The 24,494-nt window shown below is 44.8% G+C and overlaps 1 protein-coding gene across 1 annotated transcript in view; it reads left to right on the forward strand.

The window, feature by feature from the left end:
* The first annotated feature begins 6,077 nt into the window (after window positions 1-6,077).
* Window positions 6,078-24,494, forward strand: part of SGPP2 (sphingosine-1-phosphate phosphatase 2) — a 115,729-nt gene continuing 97,312 nt past the window's right edge. Inside the window, exon 1 of the mRNA XM_004576778.2 lies at window positions 6,078-6,296. Coding sequence (XP_004576835.2) covers window positions 6,078-6,296 — 219 coding nt within the window. The remainder of the gene's footprint in view (window positions 6,297-24,494) is intronic.

A 24,494-nucleotide genomic window follows, 5' to 3' on the forward strand; every position in this document is an offset into this window, starting at 1 on the left:
AACTAAGTGTTATACATCACATTTCTTAGGGGGTAATATATATTAACACTACATCTGTGAAGCGAGAGAATTAATATAAGTGTAAAGAACATGTAGTAGCAATTCTGAAATGTTTCCAGCCACCATACCTTCTGTGATTTAGCTCTTGTCTCAGTCCTGGAGTTTGCTGGGTCTAGTGAGTAACTAGTCCTGGGAAGTAGAATATGACAAAAGTCTTGGGACATTGCCTCCGAGACTATAAGAGCTTTCATATTTGCCTTGTTTGGAGTCTCTCCATGTCTCAGATTTCTTCATGTTCTTGCTCTGATGAAGGAAAAGGACTTCCAGGGGCTGGAGTTTTGGTGTAGTGAGTTAAGCTGCTGCTTGCACTGCCTGCATCCCAGATGCAATTCCTGGCTGCATCACCAGTGCAATTCCTGGCTGCACCATTTCTGATCCAGCTCTCTGCTAATGGCCTGGGAAAACAATGGAAGATGGCTCAAATACCTGGGCCCTACAACTCATCTGGAAGAGCCTTGTGAAGTTCCAGGCTCCTGGCTTCAAGCCGGCTCTGCTCCAGCTTTTTTTGATCACTTGGAGAGTTAAGCAGCAAATGGAAGATTTTTTTTCTCTCTCTCTCTCCCTCCTCTTCTGTAATTTTGCCTTTCAAGTAAATAAAATAAATATTTAAAGAAAAAGGCAAAATAATGAGCTAGTCTATGGAGAAGTTCATATGGCAATCTTTGCCTATCCTCTGACAGAACAGAAATCTGCCAGCGACTACCTGTATAGTCTTGGAATTTTACTCCCCACCTTGAGCCTTGAGATTCCTGAGGCAACACAACTGTGTGATAATGCTGCTGTTTTCAGTGATTGATTTGTGGGGGAAAGTATTGTGTACAGCAATTGATAACTAATATTGAATTCAAACCCTGCACATTGATCTTAACCCAGAATGCATTGCACAGCTGAAACTTAAATGTTCTGGTTATAATTTAAAAATTGCTAACTCTGTAGAAGGACAAATCTAAATCAGAATGAAAATGCAACATGCAATAAATGCAATTCTTTTTTCACTTAAAAGTGGTAGTGGTCTAGCCCCTTTTAATCACCTCATTTTTTTATGATTTTTTTATTGTTATGACACCATTTAATAGGCACTGGGGTCTCCCTTCCCTCTCCTCACGTTCATTCTCGCCTCCCCACACATCTCCCCTCCAGTCTTACAATGGGTATTTTTCATGAATTTTCACAAGTCCATCCTGCTGCCACTGAGGTGTCTCCCAACAATGTAGATGATTAGCCATATCACTGTGAGTCCATCCTGTACTCCATACATGAGGACATACTTCCCTCTGTTTACAGCTATGAACATAGTAAGTTTTGCTGCACTTCCATTATGCATCCCTTCAGCACAGTCCACCTGAATCTTCATCCACATGAGGCTGACAAGCATATAACAAAGGTATCAATGTGACGCTAGGTTAGAGAAAAAGAGTATCCAGCATCTTCGTGTAGGAATGAATGCCAGCATGCATCCCGTGCACTGATGAGAGTACATTAAGGACTAGACCATCATTACTCTTGGGAAGTAGCAATAACAGTGATAAAATGAACATTGACAATCTCGGGTGATTACAGGCAATCAGTCTCTTATGGATGATTGATTAATGGATTATATTACCCTGAATCCCCCATTTTCATTAACTAAGGGCATACAAGTTGTCCCTTTAAATAACTTATTTATACTGGCTTATATATATATATATATGTGTGTGTGTGTATATATATATATACACACACACACACATATATATATATATATGCATTTAGATTATGCCAGATTAAGCACAGGCTGCCTAGGTATATATTATTTATTAAATCTAACATGAGGGCCCAGTGGCGTGGCCTAGCAGCTAAAGTCCTTGCCTTGAAAGCCCCGGGATCCCATATGGGCACCGGTTCTAATCCCGGCAGCTCCACTTCCCATCCAGCTCCCTGCTTGTGGCCTGGGAGGACGGCCCAAATCTTTGGGACCCTGCACCCGCGTGGGAGACCCGGAAGAGGTTCCTGGTTCCCGGCATCGGATCGGCGTGCACCGGCCCGTTGCGGCTCACTTGGGAAGTGAAACATCGGACGGAAGATCTTCCTCTCTGTCTCTCCTCCTCTGTGTATATCTGGCTGTAATAAAATGAATAAATCTTAAAAAAAAATAAATCTAACATGAAATTATATTTTACAAATCTTAAGCAATATTGGTTTGTGTCCACACCATGGTGAATGAAGACTGACAGCTTTGGATTTCCCACGAAACAACTCTGTTCTTGTCCAGCAATATAATGAAATCAAAAGGCTGGAGAGGCTATTTCAAAGCCTTTTTTGAGGTCATGCAACTACATTCTCACTTGAAGGAACGGCAGGGAAGTGATGTGTGAACTTCTGTTTCACTTGTGTCATACACAGTTACTGCTCAGGACACCTGCCATCTGTTCCTTTTCGGGTGCTGGACCCCAGAGTTGCCCACAGTCCAGCTCCAACCATGAGAAAGAGGGCAATGATGTAGGGATTTGTTCTAGGGCATGTTGGAGTAATAAGATGAAAAGAAGCCAAGCCATGGAGTGGAGCTAGGGAACAGAGCATCCAACCAACTTTAACTGCTCGGGGTGGAGGAGTCTACATTCTTTAATCTACTATATCTCTGATTGTTTTGTTACAGCAGCTTAACCTTTACCCTAATTAACACATCCACCGCCTACTTCTTTAAATTACAGCATCCAGTAATTGCTACATATGTACAAATGAGCAAGGTGTTAATCACTGGATTTCACCCTGGGGAAAAGGTAGTAAAATGAATTTCTCCCAACCAGGATTAGCAAGAAACTATAGAAGAACTACATGTAGTTTTCTAACACATTTTTTTTTTCTATTATATTTTCTTAGGTTACTAGTTGACAGTTCCACACCAGTACAGCAAACCTACAACACCCTCCCACTTCTTAAAGATGTGATTTCTGGGCCCGGCGGCATGGCCTAGCGGCTAAAGTCCTCACCTTGAACTCGCCCCGGGATCCCATATGGGCACCGATTCTAATCCCGGCAGCTCCACTTCCCATCCAGCTCCCTGCTTGTGGCCTGGGAAAGCAGTCCAGGACAGCCCAATGCATTGGGACCCTGCACCCGCGTGGGAGACCCAGAAGAGGTTCCTGGTTCCCGGCATCGGATTGGTGTGCACCGGCCCGTTGCGGCTCACTTGGGGAGTGAAACATCGGATGGAATATCTTTCTCTCTGTCTCTCCTCCTCTGTGTATATCCGGCTTTCCAATAATAATAATAAAATCTTTTTTTAAAAAAAAAGATGTGATTTCTGTTAGCTTGGCTGGGAAATCTGTGTTCAGAACATTGATGAAATTTAGCAGGAAAGCTCTGTGGAATCATACCTACCACTATCGACCAGTCACAGGTTGCTAGGTCTTCCGTAAGGTGTTTAGAGCCCAGTCGTCCTGAGGAGTCTTTCTGAGCTGAGTGACTGTGTGCCCTGTGGAGTGATGACCTCACCAGGTGCCTTACAGAGAGCTAAGATTTTCATAGGAACCAGAAAGAATGACGAGGAAGACTGAGGTGCTCAGCCACTTGTCACTGATGACATCATGAGTCACCAGGAGCTCGAATCACTGTTTGATCCTCCGAGGAGACAATATGGTCTGTCTGAAAATCCAGTTCTTTGATGTTACTCTTCTGCTGGGTGGGCCATGCTTTCCCCACCTCTTCTTCCTCCTGGGGAGAAAGAACATTTGAAGCTAAATTTAGAAGATTCATGATGCAGGTACCTCCCTGTAAGAACACACTTTTTTTTGGAAATTTTTTTTGCAAATATTGAACTTATTTCATTTATATAAAATGAAGCAATTTGATGTGTTTCACAACACTGATTTAAGAGTATAGTGATGCTTCCCACCCTCATATCTGGAGAACACATTTCTTATTTTTACATCTTTATTTTATTTTTACTTAAAGATGTGATTTCTGGGCCCGGCGGCGTGGCCTAGTAGCTAAAGTCCTTTCACCCCTGGTTCTTTCTCCAAATAGCTGCAATGGGTGGAGCTGTACCAATTAAAAAAATAGTACCCAGTAGCTTCTTCCAGCTGTCCCATGTGAATGCAAGGACCCAAGGACTTGAGCCATCCTCCACTGCTTTCCCAGTCCATAAGCAAGGAGCTCGATCAGAGGCAAAGCGGCCAGGACTCCAAACAGTGTCCATATGGGATCCTAGTGCCACAGGTGGAGGCTTAGTCCACTATGCCACTTGCACCAGTTCTGGAGAACACATCTCTTTAACACATAACCAAAACAGGTCCTCAACTAATACAACTCCAGTTTTTAAAAATACGGTTTTATTTATTTTTATTTGAAAGGTAGATTTACAGAGAGAAGGAGAGATACAAAGAGAAAGATCTTTCATCCATTGGTTCATTCCCCAAGTGGCCACAACAGCCAGAGCTGAGCCAGTCTGAAGCCAGGAACCAGGAGCTTCTTCCTGGTCTCTCATGCGGATGTAGGGTCCTAAGGCTTTGGGCCATCCTCAACTGCTTTCGCAAGTCACAAGCAGGGAGCTGGATGGTAAGTGGAGCAGCTGAGACACCGAACTGGCATCCAGATGGGATCCCAGCTACCATGCCAGATCCCAACTCCAGTTTTTCAAACCAAACCAAAGGGTTTGGTGCCCACAGGCACAAATGCACAAATGACAGCCACCAGCCCTGGAGAGAAAGGCTCCTGGGTCCTGAGTCTGACCAAGCTGGGGTGTGCAACAGCTCTTAGGCTTTAGAGGAAACGCTACCAAGCATTTCACAGCTCTCGGCCACTCTGGCCTCGTTTCCCACACAGGAAACAAAGAATCCAGAAACTGGAGCAGGAAGGAGACGACATCATCCTTGGAAGATGCATCCCAAAGACTTGCAGGCCTACAGGGACATGAGGATAAGCAAGGTTGTGGCAGGGGTTACTTTTTGGTCGTTTGTGCAACCAAACAGCAGGTTTTGCATGGCCCCCCAGGCACTAGTCGTGTGCTGCAGGCTGAGGACTGAAGGACTGAATTGCACTTTTGATGCAGGTAGTCAGTCACCTGGGCCTGGTTGCTCTGTTGCTTCTGACTCCCATGCCGCTGCAGTGCCCAAGTCCTCCAGGAGCGAGGACACAGCCGAGGCAGCCTGCTGAATGTGTCCAGGGAGCTCCTTCTCCGCATCTTCAATCACTTTGATCTCTTAGGACCTTACGTTCCAGAGTTGCCACGTTCCATCTTTTTGTGTCTTTTCTTGAACAGAGGCAGAATGGGAAGTAGTAGCAAGCAAATAAGCAGCTTAGGTGGCAGCACATGTAATTGTTCCCCACCCACTCCACAGTGTTCCCCAGTTGCCATCCCACATGGGTGAGGGCAGCAACACAGAGGGTGACTCGGAGTCCACCCTGGACCTCCCAAGTTCTTGAGCAAGGTCAAGGTGTTGCAGCCTCCAGTTCTCTCACAAAGTTCGGAAAGAACTCGGGGTTTTCCCTGCACTAAAATTTCTGCAGGAAGCGGTGATGGGAGGGGGCGTGCTGTCTGTGGAGAACTGATCAAATCTTAAAGGGGAAGGTCACTCTGAGATTCCTCCCCACCCCCAACCCCCTCGCATGCTATGGGATGAATTCGCGCAGGTGCACTTGTGCTCCCAGTCCCCTTTCAAAGTCAGGACTGCAGCCCACCAGGAAGGCGTGCGGGTGCGGCAGCGGAAAGAGGCGCGGCTCAGGCACCTGCGCTGCTCCACCCAGTTTCGAGTGAGTCCAAAGGCAGGCAGGCCGGACGCTCGCGGCCGCCGGAGCCCGCAGGGAGGAAGAGGAAGAGGTGGAGAGGGGTGGGGGCATAGAGAGGGCGTGCCTTGCGCAAGGTGGAGGCGGACACCTGGGAGCCACGCTTGAAGGGCCGGCGCTAGGGCCTGGGCAGCACACCTGTTGGCTGGCGCCCTCCGCCCCGCGTGCCGAGTGGGCGTGTGCGGGGCCCGAGGCGCGGGACCCGGATAGCTGCGCGGAGGCTGTGGTGCGGCGGAGCACAGCCTAGGCTCGCCATGGCGGAGCTGCTGTGGAGTCTGCAGGATTCCCAGCTCGTGGCCCGCTTCCAGCGCTGTTGCGGGCTCTTCCCAGCGTCGGATGAAGGCCCCCGGGAGAGCAGCGCGGGCCCCTCGGAGGGCGAGACGCCGGCCCTCGGGGTCGGGCATCTCCCCTGCGCCAACGGCAAAGGCGGCGGGGGGCCGCCCAATGGGCTGAGGAGAGACGCGGCCCCGCAGGTAACCGCGGGCAGGTGTTCGTCAGGGAGGGAGGAGGGGGCAGCCGCCCTGATGCCGTGGCAGGTGCGGGTCTCAGAGTTGCGGGACGCCGGTTATGGGGTGCACCGTGCCAGGCGGGCCAAGACGGCACAGCCCCGGCAGCCGTGCTTGGGCCGCCGTGCGTACAAGAGGAAGCCACGGCAGTGCGGTGGGGTCCAGCCCCTAGGATGCCACCCACCCCCTGTCGCTGTGGAGGGTCCGCCGGGACGCCTCACACTTTGCGCCCAAAGTCTCTAACTGCAGCGTCTGCTTGCGGACGCCTCACCGCAGTAGTCAGATTGGTGCTCCTGTGCATTCTACCAAGTATGAGAGTTACGTAATTGCAAAGAGCGGAGATGGCCTTGGCGCTTCCACGGGGAGAAATCCTGACATTTCCCCGGTTACTCCTGAGTTTCCGCCCGGCTCCGCTCCCCTGGTCGGTGCGCGTAAGGTCCACCGGTGCATTCTCCACCGCTCAGTGCCGGCAGCTTTGCGGGCGAACGTGGGGTCTCTTGATGCTGAGGAGAGCGACACCTCCAAGGCCGCCACCCCCCTCCGGGGACAGTGAGCGTCCGCCCCTCTCTCGTGCCGTCCGGAGTCCTGGGGTTCCTGCTGCTCGGCCGGAGACCTTTAGTGAACTGGCCTCCGTGCGTTTGGAGCGATGCTTTGGGGGGGGGGCGGTCACTGCGGCTCTGAGGACAGCAGCAGTGCGCAGGGACCACAGGCGGGAAGGGCCAGGCGGGCTGCAGATGGCTGCCCAGGAGGCATTGGCACCGGCCTCACCGCAACGCTGCCCCTTCCCTAAGCAGAGTGAAAAGTGTGCCAACGAGGCAAGTTGCTGAGCCATTCTAATTCATCCTAAATTTGAAAGCCACATTCTGTTCTTCGTAGAATGTTTTGGTGACATTTGCTTATGTGTAGATTTGTAACTCTGTTGACAAGAATTATGGGCCGTTAGGAGCGCTGAGTTTTAGGATTCATTTAAGGGTTTGAGTTTCACTGCAGAAAAATCTCCTATCATATTTTCCTTTAAGTTATTCCATCTCAGCCACACCAGGCATTCTGTTAGTTTTAAAATGAGTTTGAGACCACCTTCGTTTCCAGTAGCGTTATCTTAGAAAGGGGGTGGATTGTGGAGGGGCTGGGGGGTGATGGTGGCAAGAAGCCGTCAGTCCCCTGCCTGCTGACATGTCCCTGTCTGTGCTCCTGTCTGTGGCGTCTTCAGTGCACACGGCTGTGTGCACCTGCAGGTATCAGATGCTTGTACTGCACTCTGTTCTGTTCCCCAGCCACCACCCTTCTCAAGGTTTTCTAATTCCGGAGGCTGGAAAGGCATGTGTGCTCCTGTTTCCTGGTGATGATGCGTTCAATTCCAGAGAAGTCTCCAGTTTCCCCTTTAAAGTCAGGCTAAGTGCGCTCCTACAGGAGAATGCTCGTGGTGCTTGGGGGTGCGTGGGTCTCCCAGAGGCAAATGGCAGGAGTGTCCTCGGTCTCCCTCCAGTGTGGAACCTTTACTCACTGCCCATCATGGAAAAGAGAGAGCTAACAATACAAGATCACACGTTGCTGTGTTGGAGGATAAGAAGGGAAAAAGTGAACGTGAGAGCCTGAGAGCATTAGATGCATGAGCAATTTATGAATGTTTTGAAAGGTGAACCAGCTTCAAATGACTTAGTAAGATGAACATGTTACAAACACATGCAGCATTCTACACTCCAGGTGGTTGCATGCAAAATACTCCGGGGAGCCCATAGGAATTTGGGGACATGGTCTGCCCCAGCTGCCTGTCACTCTCCTCCCATTCTGCAGCTTTCAAAGGTCAATTCCTCAGGGTGAACCTCTGCTGTCTCTCCCTAAGTTAGGCTCTGTGCTTCTTTTGTTTTTTTTCTTTTCAGTATTTATCACATTGTGTGAGCATGTTCATGTGTGAATATCTGATAACCAGCAGCCTCCTCCAGTGGGTGGGAAGCTCGAAGAATGCAAAAAACTTGTGTGTTCCTGCCCATTATTTTCCCGCTAGAGCCTACTCCATGAGTAGGAGTTCAGTGAGGTTTATGAACCTATGGCCGCAAGTTACAGTAAAAAAAAAATAGTTTTTTAAAAACTAAACAATAAATATTGAAAATAAAATATCAAATGGTCTTTCTCCCACTTTTCTTAGAAGTCAGCCCTAGAACTGAAGAACCCTTCAAATAACGGAGGAGTTGTTTTCTTCATTTATGTGATTTTAGATCTCAATGAGTTTGATTCACTTTCCACATTTTTCAGTGTTTATTTTAGTCCTTGAAACTGGACAAGTGAGGAAACAATTGAAGGCTTTCAAATTCTGGTAACCACATGCTGTAAGCTTAAAGATTAACTACATCTTTTGCTAACCAGGACTGGACTGGGCTTACACAAACCTGTTGTTGAGTATTTTGGATTGGGCCTTAGAGAATGCCTGGTACTCATGAAATTTCCCAAAACATCCAAGTCCCGCAGGGTTAAGTCACTTGTGGAGAACTTTCCAGATATCATACAGTCGAGAGAAACAAGAGCTTTTGACTCTCAGATCTAAACTTTCCACTTTGCAGCTTCCAGGGGAAAAGATCCAGAACCTAAGTCACAGAGCTGTGAGGTGTCAATGCAGGTTAGACCTCAGAGAAGCTGCAGCAGAAAGCACACGTGTGGCTTCTTACCATAAAGTTGGCATTCCTGGGAAAGAGGCAGGGATCCTGGGACAGGGCTAGGAAAGTGGAGGTATTACCAGAATTGTGCTAACTTGTTCTGGAATAAAGCCAACCGGAGATACAATGGTATTTTGATTTTTAACATCTTTGCTTACCCAATAGAGTTGGGTTTCAACTTTGAGGTCCCATTCCCCGTCTTCATTTTAGACTGGAGATCATCTTTCCTGATGTTGTTCTGGTCAATAAAGGCTCTGTGAGAACAGCTCTGACACACTTCTAAGGTTGGGTTGGGGAGGAGATCAGAGATTGTAAAAGTCTTTGTACTCCTCATTTCCCACTTGAAAAAACTGCCTCCCTCTAAGCCTGTTGATCTACAAAACGCCGACTTTGATTTTGTTGGCTGGCTGAAGTGCAAAAAGCAGATGCAGAATATCAGCAGGCTTGGATTGGCTCAGTCTCTGTGGAATTTTGGGCTTTACTGAGCCTCGGTTTCCCCCAGAAGCAACAGGATCAGCATGGGAGAAAGCATGGCTTGCCAACTGTGGCTGCTTTGTAATCACCTAGAGGTGCTCTAGAACCAGGAGAGCAATGTGCAGGGGACAGGTCTAACGGGTGGCCTGGAGATGGCAGACAGAAATGAGAAGTTCTGAATGCCCTTCCCCTGAGGATCTCCACTCTGTGTTATGAGAGAGTGAAGTGATGACTAAAGGCGGTGGTCACTTCAGCTGTGCGGTTTTAGCTTCATCGTAACGAAACCAGCCATCAGGTCAAACATCCAGCTCTAGTTGTACTTAGAAGATTGTCAGGGTTTGAAATGGCAAATAGGCTACCTTGCAAATGTCCACCTGAACTTTTTTTTTCTACAAACAGGTGGCATCATTATTCATCAACTTAGAAAAATATCAAGAAAAAGCCAAATCCACACTCATTATTTCATGGTCAAAGATGATTACTCAGTAAGTGTACCACCTGACTTTAATAGTCGCACAGCACCGAATAGCATATCCATGAAAACCTTAAAGGCCTTTTCTTAGACTTTTAATTTATTCTCAAGTTTTACATTGAAAGATTATAACATCTGGGATAGATGTTGTGGCACAGCACATTAAGTTGCTGCTTGAGATGCCCTGATCCCATATTGGAGTGCCAGTTTGAGTCTTGGCAGCTCTGATCCCCACCGAGTCTCTTGCTGCTGCATTCTCGTATGTAGCAGGTGATAGCCCAAGCAGGTGCGTCCCTGCCACCATCCTGGGAGACCTGAATGTCCTCTCAGCTCTTGGCTTCACCCTGGCCCTGCCCTGGCTATTGTGGGCAGATGAAAGCTCTCTCTCTCTCTCTTTCTCCCACTCTTGCTTTTTTTTTTTTCACTTAAAAATAAGCTTCCACATGTATTTGATAATCTCCTAATTTATATTTCCAGATACAGAATTACTAAGTGAAAAATATGACATCGAACGACTTCTAGTAGACATTACAAGTCGCCCTTCAGGAAGGCTGTAGTAGGATTAACAGCTGTGAAAGCAAGTTTCCCCATTTTTTTTAAATCCTCGAAGAAAATGATCTTCTATGGATCTATAGATGTCTACTTTCATCCACCCTTGCTTCCTTGATTTCCATCCAACATTGGTTGATAAACCACTCTGATTCTGGTACAATCCTCAGAGATGCACAGAGAGTAAAATTTAGTTCCTGCTCTGGGAAGCTCAAATAAATTGGTGCAATGCAAACAGAAGGTTCAGCATAGGGTCAGACAAACAGGAGTAGGAGAAACTGCCTTTCCCCAGGGAGCTCCATGAATAAGGAGGTGAGGCTTAAAACTGGGATGGAAATCAGTAAGGACTGGTGGCTAAGGAGTATGGGGATGGAGAGAATGCTCTAAAGTTGACTGTGGTGATGGCTGCACTGCTACGGTGACAGCAAAATTCAAAAAAAAAAACAAACCTGCATTGTATAATTTAAATGGGATAATTGTGTGGGTTGTGACTATTGCAATAAAGCTGTTCTTGAATTAAAGAGAAAAAAAAAACTGAATGGAAATCAAGCAGACGAAAGTAGGAGAAGCACTAGTTCCTGCAATTTTGTTGTGCTAAAGCAAACACGTGGGTATCAGTTTTGGTGGATGGTAACAAGTTCAGCTCTGTTACCAGAGTTGCAGAAAGAAATAGCTTGCTTGAAACACTGGAAGAGAGTAGTGATAATTTTTATGTATATTTTAGTTGAACTACACCATTACGGAGGGGAAGCATAACTCCCCCATTTCTTTTTTTTTTTTTTTTAAGATTTATGTATTTATTTTGCAAAGTCAGATACAGAGAGGAGGAGAGAAGGAGAGGAAGATCTTCCATCCAATGGTCCACTTCCCAAATGACAGCAGGGGCTGGAGCTGAGCCAGTCCGAAGCCAGGAGCCAGGAACTTCCTCCAGGTCTCCCAAGTGGGTGCAGAGTCCCAAGGCTTTGGACCTTCCTCGACTGCTTTCCCAGGCCACAAGCAGGGAGCTGGATGGGAAGTGGAGCTGCTGGGCTTAGAACCGGTGCCCATATGGGATCCTGGTGCTTACAAGGCGAGGACTTTAGCCGCTAGTTCACCACACTGGGCACATAACTTCTCATTTCTTAAATATGGGCTGTACTGTGACTTCCTTCCAAAGAGTACAACATGAAATGAGCAAAGGAAAGATGATACATTTTATGGTGTAGTAACCGGCAGACACTGCCACAGCCAGGTAATCAGAGGGTCCGCATCAATGCTGAGCCATCGTCTTAATAATCTACGCGCGTGATACAGGTTGAGGAGTGCTTTACAGAACACATGACTGTTTCTCCTCACACCTGTAAGGTCATCAAAAACAAGAATTCTGACAAGCAGTCACAGCGAGGAGGAGCCTACAGAGACAGGATGACTAAAGGCATTGTGTCCTGGATGGGATCATGGGGGGGGGGGAAAGAGGTAATAGTGAAAAAAGTAAGGAATTTTGTGTAAAATACGAACTTGTTGAGGCCAGTGTTATGGCACAGTGAATTAAGCAACTATCTAAGGCAGAGTCCTTTATGATTGTCGAGTTTCAGCTGTGCTACTTGCCATTCAGCTGTCTGCTGATGTGCCTAGGAAAGTCTCAAAAGGTGGCCGAGATTCTTGGGCTCTTGCCACTCATTTGGGAAACTCAGAGTTCTGGCTTGGTTCTGACTCAACTCCTACTTGGGAAGCAAACCAGTGGATGGAAGATCTCTCTCTCTCCTCTCTCTCTCTCTCTCTCACTGTCTCCTCAGCCTTTAAAATAAATATATAAATCTTTTTTTCTTTTAAAAAGCATTTCACTTTTATATAAAAAGCAGAAATACAGAAAAGGAGAGACAGAGATCTTCTGTCCAGTGGTTCACTCCCGAATGGTTGGGGCAGAGATGGTCTGAAGCCAGGAGCCAGACATTTCTTCCAGACCTCCTGCATGGGTGCAGAAGCCCAAGGACTCGAGCCATTCTCTACAGCTTTCCCAAGCCATAAGCAGGAAGCTGGATCAGAAGTGCAGCAACCAAGACACCAACCAGCTCCCATATGGGATGCAGGCACCAAAGGTAGAAGCTATGTCAAGAGATCTTCCACTATCAAAACAAATGCATTACTCATACAGCAATCCTGCAGAGTATGTGAGAATGACACTGAATATATGGAAAGTCTGTATTCTCTTAAACTTCTTGTAAATGTAAAACTCCTCTAAAAAAGTCTGTAAAATATATTAAAGGGAGATGGAATTTAAGGAAGTTCAAAGATAGGATCATTTGCAAAGAATTAAGCAGGATGAGAAAAAAAATAGCATAGAACAAAACATCTTGGGGCAAGTAACATCAGCTTGAAAAAGGAAAGGGGAAAAGCTGGTGCTATGGGAAAGCATGGCTGTCATCAGGGAGCTCTGAGAGAGCTGAAGCCATTTGCAGAGAAAGATAATAATGGCCAAACCAGTTGTTAGGGGTTGAGGGGAGAGCAGAATTAGGAAGGATTTCCCTCCAACTCATTCTCATGTACTGCCACTGTCCCTTTTGGACAAATACCCCCAGAAGCCAGGGAGCATGGGAACCTGGCTGATGGAAACCCTAGGAGTCAGTCTCTGGAGGAAGGTAGAGACTTAGGAGGACAAATGTAGATTGTCCACACAGGTTCCATTAACAACTAGGTGTTGGAAAACTAGCTGGTGTTTTGGGCTGGAGCCAGAGTTTCAGAATGCAGTCTTAATGGTAGCTTTATAAAAATTGGACTCTACCCTGTCATGGCAGATCAATGCCACCCTGTGCCAACTTGGAGTGATATGGAAAGAAGGGATCCCAGGGTGGACGTTGCTGTGCTTACGAGGTGTTAAGAAGGTCTGGTACTGAAGCCTCTGGGAGTGAGGAGAGAAAGAGATTCAAACTAAGTGAATATAGAACTAGCATGATATCAATCTTTGTAATTTTTTAAAAATTGATTTATGGGGAAGACAGATCAGATTTACAGAGAGAAGGAGTAACAGAAAGATCCTCCATCCACCGCTCCACTCCCAAATGGCTGCAATGACCAGAGCTGAAGTGATCAGAAGCTGGGAGTTTCTTCTCAGCATGCCATGTGGGTTCAGGGGTCCAAGGACTTGAGCATCATCCATTGCTTTCCCAGACTATAAGTAGTGAGCTGGATAGGAAGTGGAGCAGCTGGTACTAGAACCAGTGCCCATATAGGATGATGGTGATGCTTCCAGGTGGAGGAACAGCCTGTACTCCACCTTGCCAGCCTCTGTGATTTTATTTTTTTATTTAATTTTATTTAATATTTAACAGATTCGATGTTCTTCACAGATACAATTGTAACAACATAATGACTCTTTCTTTCTCCTTCTCTTCCCCACAGCTTCTCATCCTTCCTTCTCCCACAAAACCAAACTTGAGTGTCTCTCAGGTTCTTCACAACACCTGGAGATTTCTCTACTCACTGGTGTCTTAAAAGGAAAGAGACCATGAGTGGTTTCTTGAGCCATAGATGGTCATATTTTGAATCAGGAATCTGCACCTGAGTCAAGGCAGCCTTGTGCAGTCTAGGCAGTGTGTTATAACCCTTCTTCCGGTGGGACCTGCTGTTGGGTAGTGAGCAGCAGAGCCAATCGGACTGCTGCTTTACAGGGTGAATATGAGACGCTGACACACAGCCATGAGATAACGTGCTGATGAGCCTCAGGGAAAAGGAGAGAGCTGTGAGCAGAAAGCGGAGACAGAGCTCCAGTGGTAAACACAGGAGCACTTGCAACTGAAGAGAGAAACTGAGTCTTGATATGTAGATACCACTCGGGGTGTGAGCTACCGGAGGTGTGGTTGGGTTTCTGGTTAGAATAGCTCGAAGTGTCTCAGGAAAGACAGCTGGATGGGACTAACATGCGATTGGGACGTGGCATGTGCCTAATACGATCTGCTGGATGGAAGCATGAGGAATGTGCCAAGCTCACCCTTTCTCTACCTGGCAGAAATGCGATCACCTGCTTTCTGCTTTCACAAGCAGGGAGGAGCGGTTTTTCTCTGAACATTTTACTTTGTGTCTGCTTTGAGCTTCACCAATTTTTCCCAGTATTGTTTCCCTCTCCTTTTTAAACAAGGAAACTCATAATTTTGATTAATGAGTAACAATTTAGTTGTTTTGCTTTCTTCTGCTGGACACTGTGAAGGCAGTGCAGGTATTGCTAAAATATAGACTGATGGTGAAATATCTGTCAACTTACAACTGTGATTACAATATTGCATGTTACGGTGGCTGTTGACAACAAGCCCAGACTAGCTTTAATTTGTTGAATTTTTAATTAAGATATCCATACTTTGACGTTTTAAAACTGTACTTTCATTCTTGTTATCACTTTTATTAATGATTAACTCCTTCATTGTCCAGATAAGAATCCCGTCTTGAGCATTCTTGTATTTCACCAAGCATGTGATTTAGGGGGAAACAAAACACTCTCATGGTTTCCAGGCAAATGCATTCCTATGCTAGCAGTCTGTGAAATGCCAAAGTTAGGGGTCCCCACCACTTGCCTGGTGAGATAGAGTCCACATGCTGAGATAACTAGGTATTAGAAAATCCAGTCAAGACTGTAATTCACAGTTTTGTTCCCTCACCCTTACTCAAACATGAGATTGGCTAATCAGCAAAGTATTTTAAAAGCAAAGAAAAGAATCTTTAGTTGGGGTCAAATGGATGAAAAGAAAGAGGATAGCCACTAAGATTTTTGTTTGGGAAGGAATAGGGAAGATGGGAAATCTTGGGAAAGGCGTTATGTTTCCTTGACGTGTTTTGACTAATATCCTCCTTCCACAAAAGCCACCCCCATGTTTCGGACTCTGTAGAGTTAAAAATGAAACAACAACAACAATTTCTTTTGCTTCTGTTGAAGTATTGATCTGCTGTGGTATCTTAAATAAAATGCGCTCTCCATCGTCCCTGGGTTTGTTTTGATTTTCCCAGTGGCAACAGTTTTTCCATAGAATTCTTTGAGAAGCTGCCATCTAAGGCAGAATTTCTAGGGATAGAGAAAACGGGCTGATGGAGGATGAGACGGCTCTTGGGAATAAAATGCTGGCAGCTGAAAGGCCCTTAGTGGTAAAGACAGGACTTAGGTAAACATTTTTTGGTCGAAGTTTAACAAACAAAAAAAACTTCTCTTGAAAGATGAGAAAAAGGTGTCCATTGCATGAAATGTGAAAGATTTTGTTGAGAGTATAAGTGCAAAAAGGTTATTAGAAATTGACAATTTTGTCTTCTTTCTGAATTTTGGTCTTCTGAGATATTAATTATCAAAATTAATTTTTGTAACTTTTGAGTATTAAAATAATTCATGCTTATGTTAGAAATAGTGTAAGACACCAAAAGCACAAAGAAGAAAACCAAGAATTTGTCCCCTAGAGGAACGTATCATGAACATTTTGTGGACTAGTTTTTTTTGCAGCAAGTATATCATATTTAAGTTAGGAACATGCTGTGCAGGTATAATATTGGAGTGAGCATTACCCATATTGTTCACTGTTCTTTACTTATCTGATTTTGATGGTTACATAATAATTTTTTTTTTTAATGAGTCCCTTGTCTGTGTATTCAGGCTGTTTCAGTGCTGGTGCATCTCCACTTCAGCGGACTTGTTTTGGAGCTCCTCCTTTGCAACTCCTGCCAAATGCTTGCTGGAAAGTGTATCTTAGTCACCCCTCTCCACAGTCCCCATCTGCTGGCCCGTGGCAACAGTTGGTACCATGTTATATGCTGGCCTTACTGTTACTTTTTAATTATAGAACTCTTAGATAGCTAAGTGCACAGATCAATGTCCAACTTGACAGGGTTGCTGCATGTCTTTCTCCCCGTACTGCTGTCCCAGGGGGTATGGTCTCCCTGTAACTGCTGTCCCAGGGGGTATGGTCTCCCTGTAACTGCTGTCCCAGGGGGTATGGTCTCCCTGTAACTGCTGCCCCAGGGGGGTATGGGACCATCACAGATTACTCAGACATCTTCCCAAGATTCCTGTATATTCTCACCCTCATGACTGCTTTTGCTCCTATCTTTATAAACCACTTCGACTGGAGTTGAACATCACATGCAAAGAATCACCTAGGTTGTGAAACAGTGATGCTTTCATTCATTTTTCACGTAGTACCCATTTCATGAGTGCATTATAAATTATGGGTTCCACTGTTTATGAACATTTGGATTATTTGCTGTGCAAGTCAGCCATGTTATGTTTCAATATTTTTTATTTTAAACTTAAATTTTGGAATAATTTCAGACTTTAAAAATATGTACAATGACTAGAAAGAAATATCTTGGCTCTTGTTTTCATTGTGTCAACAGAATAATTATCCAAATGAAGAAATATTAGGTCATCCCTAGGAGCCTTATTCGAAGTTTGCCATGTGTTCGGTGAATGCTTGCCTGTTTTCATCATTCTGTTCCAGTTCTTGGTAGGAATGCCATAGGCAAGATGGTGTATCTTTTTAGTGTATCATCATTTTTTTTACATTAGTAATGATTGTATACTTTTAAGTGCTACCTCCCATGGGCTGGTGTTGTACTTTGGTGGGTTAAGAGACTGTTTGCAAGGCTAGCATTGCTTGTCAGCTGTCAGTTTAGGTTGCAGCTACTCTGCCTCCCCTCTAGTTTCCTACTGACATGTTTGGAAGGCAGCAGATTATGGCTTGGCTAATTGGACTCCTGCCACCCATGCTGTGGGCCATTGTGAAGTTCCTGACCCTGGCTTCCCCCTGAGAGCCCTGCGTGTTGCAGGCATTTGGGGAGTAAACCAGTAGATGCAAGATGGGTCTGCTTCTCCCTCTTGTCTGCTCTCTCCGTTGCTCTGTCTTTCAAACGAATAAATTTTTAAGCAATAACTACCAGGAATCATTTTTGTCATTGTCATTATGTTACTTTATATTTCTTTATATTTCTCTCCTCTCTAATAAGGTTGAATGTTTTTCATATTTGGTGGGTACTTGTGTTACTGTTTTGGTTGCTGGCCATGTAATTTGTCAACTCTTTCTGATATGACTTCAGTGAGGTCCCCCCTTACTCATTTTGGTGATCTTTTCAGTTCATTCTTGTGCATCAACACCCTTCCATCAATAGATACAGGAGCAAGCATGTATATACATGTGTTTATCTACAGGAACTTTATAATGGAAGCAAGTATACCATGAATTGGATACATTGCAGTATGTATCGCTACTTCTAAATGAAAGATGGACTCCCAATGAAACTGTTAAATACAGCTCGTCACTAGAATGCTGGATTTTATACCATTCTCTACCTACAGTGTCAGGATACACTTGAATAGAAGAGTGATGGACTTGTGACTATTGTTGAGGGAATAAACTATTGTTACAATATGGGGTAGGGAGTAGGTATAGGACAGGATGGAAGGGGAAATCCCTGAGTCTAAGGAACTTTATCATGAAAAATTGATTGAAAAAAAAACATCCCATTGCACAACAATTAACAAAAGAATATAATTAATGTACTTGAGGGACCTGGCAAATGGCTCAATTGGCTGATCCTCCCCTCTTCAAGTGCCAGGATCCCATATGAGAGCTGGTTTGTGTCCCAGCTGCTCCACTTTCCATCCAACTCCCTGCTTGTGGCCTGGGAAAGTAGCAGAATATGACCTCTGTCCTTGGGACCCTGTACCTGTATGGGAGACTTGGAGGAGGCTTCTGGTTCCTGGCTTCGGAATGACTCACCTCTGGCCATTGGATCCACTTGGGCAGTGAGCCAACAGGTGGAAGATCCTTCTCTGACTCTCCATCTCTGTGAATCTATCTTTCCAATAAAAATAAATAAATCTTTAGAAACGAATATACTTGAATCTTCTCTTGTAAGGAGAACATATTTGAAGTCTGAGAAATAAAGAGAAAAACAAAATCAGGGAGAGGCAACTCCCTTTCAGGTGATTGTGGGCTTGGACAAGGCATACTTTATTCCCTAGTCCTATCCCCCTGAGCCTTATAAGAACTATTGTTTGTGTCCTGTGAAATGTTGGTCACTTAGTAATCTGGAACTGGAATTGGAGATTATGGAGGAATAGGGAAAGCCTGCCTTATCTGGTGACACCAGGCCAGATAAGCAATAGAATCATTCAGCATCCTCAGGAACTGGTCTCAGAACCCCCATGGACACCAGAATCTGCAGATACTCAATCTCTAACACAAAATGGCATGATACTTGCATGAAAGCTACCCATCTCTTTCCATACATTTTAAATCCTCTCTAAATGACTTAACTACACCTAAAATAGCATAAATGCTTTGTAGATAGGTTTTTGTATTGTATTATTTAGGAGCTAGTGGCAAGAAAAATGTCTGTTCATGTCTAATGTAGATATAATTCCTTTTCCTGAACACTTCCAATTTGTGGACCTTTAAATTCACAAGTGGAGAGCCCTTAGATGCTATGGGCAGACAACAAATGCTTAGATAGCTACATGTTATAATATTAGGATATGGAAGCAAGAAAATGAATTTGTTCCAATGTGCATTGTGGAGTGTAAAAGACAGTTCTGGACTTCATCTGAGTCCTCCTAAACTTAGTCACCTCCTTTCTAGAAGGTTCCTTTCTAGAAGGCATGGCCTGCCTTCTTGTCATGCTCTGTCAATGGATCCTCGATTAGACTGAAAGGAATGATCACACCCAGGAGCTAGTCAAATCTACTTCTTTTCTTTTTTATGTAAAATGTATTTGTTTATCTGAAATTCATTTACTGAGTGAGGAATGTAGATCTTCCTCCTGCGGGGTTTACTGCTCAAATGGCCACAACAGTCAGGACTAGGCCAGGCTGAAGTGAAGAGCCAGGAGTTAGGGAAGTGGATGCCTGGAAAGTGGAGCCAGGAATAACGGAATGCGTGTGTAATGGAAGCAGAGCAGCCTGGACTGCAGCTGGCACCCTTAGGGGATGGTGGCATTGCAAATGGTGACTTAATGTGCTACACCGTAACACCAGCCTCAGTAGTTCACTTCTGGAAAAGGCTGTCTACTATCCGTGATTCACTGACTTTCCCTCCATCTAAACCTGCTACCACCCACATGCCATATTTTGTCTAAAAATGTTTCTTCTCCTAGGAGTTTTCTGAATTTCCCCAACATGTTGGGTTATTAGTTAGCCATAATTGCTTCCCATGTATGACCCTTGTACCGTTTAAGGAGAAGTGAGACTTCCCACGCTTGTCTCTAGTACTTCTTGCTGTGCGCAGATATATCTGACTAGGTTATATGATAAACAATATATCATAAACAGTATATGATAAACAATATGGGAATGACTTATTTTGTTATCAATGTTTTTTTCTTCTATTCTCATTGACCCCAGTTCCAGATGACTCATCAGATAAATAACAAATGATTTTTAAAAAGTGTTACTTTTGGAAATGGAAACTATTTATTTAACACTTAGAAGTTATCAGGTGAAGGTGGAGGAATCCACCATGGTGGGAGGGTTTGGGGAGGGGTGGGGAGAATCCCAGTACCTATGAAACTGTGTCACATAATACAATGTAATTAATGAATTTAAAATAAAATTAAAAAAAAAAAAAAAGAAGTTATCAGGTGGTGGGTGCTTGGCCTTGCAGTGACATTGGTGAAGACATCCTGTACCCATGTACAGGATGATTCCTGCTGATTCGGCTAACCGCTGATGCCAACCTTGGGAGGCAACGGGTGACAGTTCATGTAACTAAGTTTCTGCTATTGTTGTAGGCTAAGGAGTTGATTAGTGCTCCTTTGGCTGAGCAGGAACAGGAACTTGGCAGGAACAGGAACTGGGCTTGTGGCTAAAAACACCTGGATTAATTGGACTCATCTGTATCCAATATCCTGCTAAATGAGGATGTGGGGGTGGGCGGAAGAGTATATAAGGAGAGGTGAAGGAGCAACAAAGCAAGACTAGCAGAGACGTCTACCATCACTGGTCTGCTGTCAGTGCTTCATCCCCACTCCCTCTCTGGCTCTGCTGGCCAGAGCAAACGGCACCCATCTTGCTACTTGGCATTTCAAATGCTTGTAACATCAAGAGGTGAGTGTGGCTGAAGCCAGAAGCCCCAAACTCAATCCATGCTTCCCATGTGTGTGGCAGGGTCACAGATAAATAGCAAAGTGTTTGAACCATGACTTTGAGACTCAGGTGCCAGGTTCTGAACCCGGACACTCTGATACAGACTGCAACAATCAACCTGTGTTTTAGCTCTCATGTCAAATATCCACCCTTAAGGATGCACTTATAAGCAACCCACAATTGTACTGCCTGGTGTTTCTTCCAAAGGCATGAGAATGTATTCACGGAAGAATCTGTGCAAGTATTCATAGCAACTTTGTAACATCCAAAAATGCAAACAACCAAAATGTCTCTCATTAGATGAATGGTTAAATAACACAATACATGCATAGCTTGAAATGCTATTCAGCAATAGGAAATGAACTATTGTTTTGCCCAACTTTGATAATAATGATATAATGCTAAGCAAAAAGCAACAAAAAAACAATTTTAAGGGTTAGCTGTTTCATTGGGAGCCTTTTATTTGGGAGTAGAGATGCGTGCTCACTTCCCAGTATGCGACTCTCTATTACACTGTCCATTTATGAGAATATGTGTATGTGCTTGTTTACCCATAAATCTCTTTGTTTTGTATTTCGTGTGAAGGTTTCCTTGTATCAGAGGGAACATATGGTATTCGTCCTTCTGGGATTGGCTTATTTCACTAAACATAATAATCTCCAGTTGTGATGATTCTATACTAAAGTTTCTACCTTTGCGTATGCTTACAATGTCATAATACACTTAAATAGCAGAATGTTACACTTGTAACTGTTATTAAAGGACTATACTACTGCAATAATGTGGAGAAACAGTGGAAGGGGAAAATAAGGATTAAGGAAGGGGGAAAGGGAGAAATCCCTATTGCTACAGAACTGTATCATGAAAAATAATAACAACAAAAGCAATCTCAAAAGATCATATGCTGTATGATCCAGTTTTTATAACAGTCTTGAAGTTATAAAAGTATAAAGATGTTAAATACATTAGCAGTTGCCAAAGGTTAAGATTGGAGAGGAAGTGATTATAAATGAGTAATATAAGGGAGATGTTTATAGTGATGGAATAGCTTTGTATTTTTTTTTTAATTTAAAAATTGTGATTATGATGGTAGAGGAGGAGAGGTATGAACACACTGGCATTGTAAGCAACATCTTAAGTGCTGGGATAAATGCCCACCCGTTGTCTTGTATTCTGCATGCTCTGTTATAGTAATATCAGACTCATGGTATTGACCTTGTGTTGGAGGTATGTGAGATGTAACTACCGAGACCATTATTTTGGCACAGCAAGTTAAATTGCCACTCGCAACACTAGCATCTCATATTGGAGTGCCTGTTTGTGTTCCAGATGTTCTATCTTGAATCCAGCTTCCTGCTATTGTGTTTAGGAAAATGATGGTAGATGGCCCAAGTACTTGGGCCCCTGCCACGCATGTGGAACACCTAGATGGAATTCCAGGCCTCTGGCCAGCTGTTGAAGATATTTGAAGAGTGAACCAGCGAACAGAACATATCTTTCTTTCTCTCCCTCTCTCTGTCACTCTGCCATTGAGAGAAATCAGCACGTCTTCTTCTTCTTTTTTTTTCAATGTGACCATTGGAAGAAAATGTGTGACAGATTTCTTGGCAATGCCTTTACACCTGCTTATGAATCTATAATTATTAAAAAAAATCACTGCCTCATAAAAATAAGCTCTGCTGTGTCTCTCAGAGCTTTGTTCCCCCACAGACACTCTTTGAGTACCGTGAAGGGGATGCGGGAGACCAAAGAGCAGCTGGTGTCCCTGGATGTAGTGCTGCTATCCTGGTGTCTCTGGATGTACTGCTGCTATCCTGGTGTCCCTGGATGTAGTGCTGCTATCCTGGTGTCTCTGGATGTAGTGCTGCTATCCTGGTGTCCCTGGATGTAGTGCTGCTATTCTGGTGTCCCTGGATGTAGTGCCGCTATCCTGGTGTCCCTGGATGTAGTGCTGCTATCCTGGTGTCTCTGGATGTAGTGCTGCTATCCTGTTCTTGCTGCCACTCCCTGACCTCTGTTGCATGCCCAGGTAGAGCAAAGGGAAGAGTCTGAATGCCAAAAAAGTTAATTTGTCCTCAGTTTTATTTTGATTGACTTGTTTTGTAGCTGTGGGGTTTTTTTTGTAATGAGCTTTCTTTTTTTTTTTTTTAAAGATTTATTCATTTTATTACAGTCAGATATACACAGAGGAGGAGAGACAGAGAGGAAGATCTTCCGTCCGATGATTCACTCCCCAAGTGAGCCGCAACGGGCCTATGCGCGCCAATCCGAAGCCGGGAACCTGGAACCGCTTCCGGGTCTCCCATGCGGGTACAGTGTCCCAAGGCTTTGGGCCGTCCTCAACTGCTTTCCCAGGCCACAAGCAGGGAGCTGGATGGGAAGTGGAGCTGCCGGGATTAGAACCGGCGCCCATGTGGGATCCCGGGGCTTTCAAGGCGAGGACTTTAGCCGTTAGGCCACGCCGCCGGGCCCAATGAGCTTTCTTTTGTAAACTACTTCAAATTGGTGTTGCAAGTAGCTCACAGTTTCTTTCTCAGTTGTTTTATTTCCCTCAGTCTACAAACATGTTCAAAACCATTAATCCCCTCTTTCACTCACTGCGGAAAGTTCATTTACAGATCCGGCATCCCTGGAATCTGATGTCCTGGCATTCATTTAACCATGAAACTTCTTAAAAGAGCCTTTGTCCATTTCAAAAGCTCTTCTACTTTTTCACTGATGTTTCATTCCTGCTGCATGCTGTTAGCTGAAGCAGGGTGAATTAAACGGAAATAAAACCAGGAGAGGATATTTAGTGTAAGATATAATTTTTAAATTATCTCTAGTTTGTTATTGATTTTGAGAGGCAGAGAGATACAGATGGGCAAGACAGAGATACACACACACACACACACACACACACACATCTTCTGGCTCACATTCTCAGATACCTGCTGTCGCTCTCACTTTGCTGGGACGAGAGTTAGGAGCCAGGGACTCAATCCACGTCTCTTATGCAGGTGACAGGCACCCAAGTACTTGAACCATCATCTCTTGTTTCCCAGGGTTTACATTATGGGAAGGTGGAATCAGGAGCTGGAGCTGAGAATTGAAGGCAGGTGCAAAGATATGGGACACAGGCATCTTAACTGGGGTTGTAACTGCTAAACCAAATACCCACCCCCGGCAGCATTTTTTTAAATGATACAGATCCATAGGCTCTGGGATTTCCATTCTCCCTTACCCCAGCCCTGCTACTGGTATTACTGTGGGTAGATCTTCATGAACAGTCATAAGTTCATCATTCTGCTATTGAAGCGTTTCTTGGGATTGTGGACATGGACAAAGGCAGAGTGCAGCATCCTACTGTCAGGCTATATTCAACATTTTCACTGGGAGTCCATCTTTGCTCCGGGTGCACTGTGTCTCCACATCTGGACAGGCCAGTCTCTGCTACACTTCTATTATAGATCCCCTGGTACAACTTTTGATTCTTTTTTGCTCGTGTGTAAGTTTATTGATAATAGTTAACCAAATTTAAAGTGGTAAGAAATTATTTTCCAATACACATCAAAAGTAAAGCAGACAGTACTTCAAATGGCAAGGGTTGTGGCTATGGCAAGAAAGTGGAATGGATGGACACAAACATAAAATCACTGCTGGGGCCGGTGTGGTACACAGCAGGCTAATCCTCCACCCTGTGATACCAGCATCCTATACAGTGCCCCTTCATGTCCTGATTCAGCACCCTGCCTGTGACCTGGGAACACAGAAAAAAAGGTCCAGTCCTTGAGACCCTGCACCCACGCGGGAGACCTGGAAGAAGCTCTTAGCTCCCAGCTTCTAATCAGCTCCACTCTGGTGTCCTTATCCATGGATGTCGCTAGGCACTATTTAATCACCCCCAAGTCCCAGAGGTGTACCGGCCCACTGAGTTAAGATGGTGCTGG

The sequence above is a fragment of the Ochotona princeps genome, chromosome 5 (assembly GCF_030435755.1).
Source record: "Ochotona princeps isolate mOchPri1 chromosome 5, mOchPri1.hap1, whole genome shotgun sequence".
Lineage (NCBI taxonomy): Eukaryota > Metazoa > Chordata > Mammalia > Lagomorpha > Ochotonidae > Ochotona > Ochotona princeps.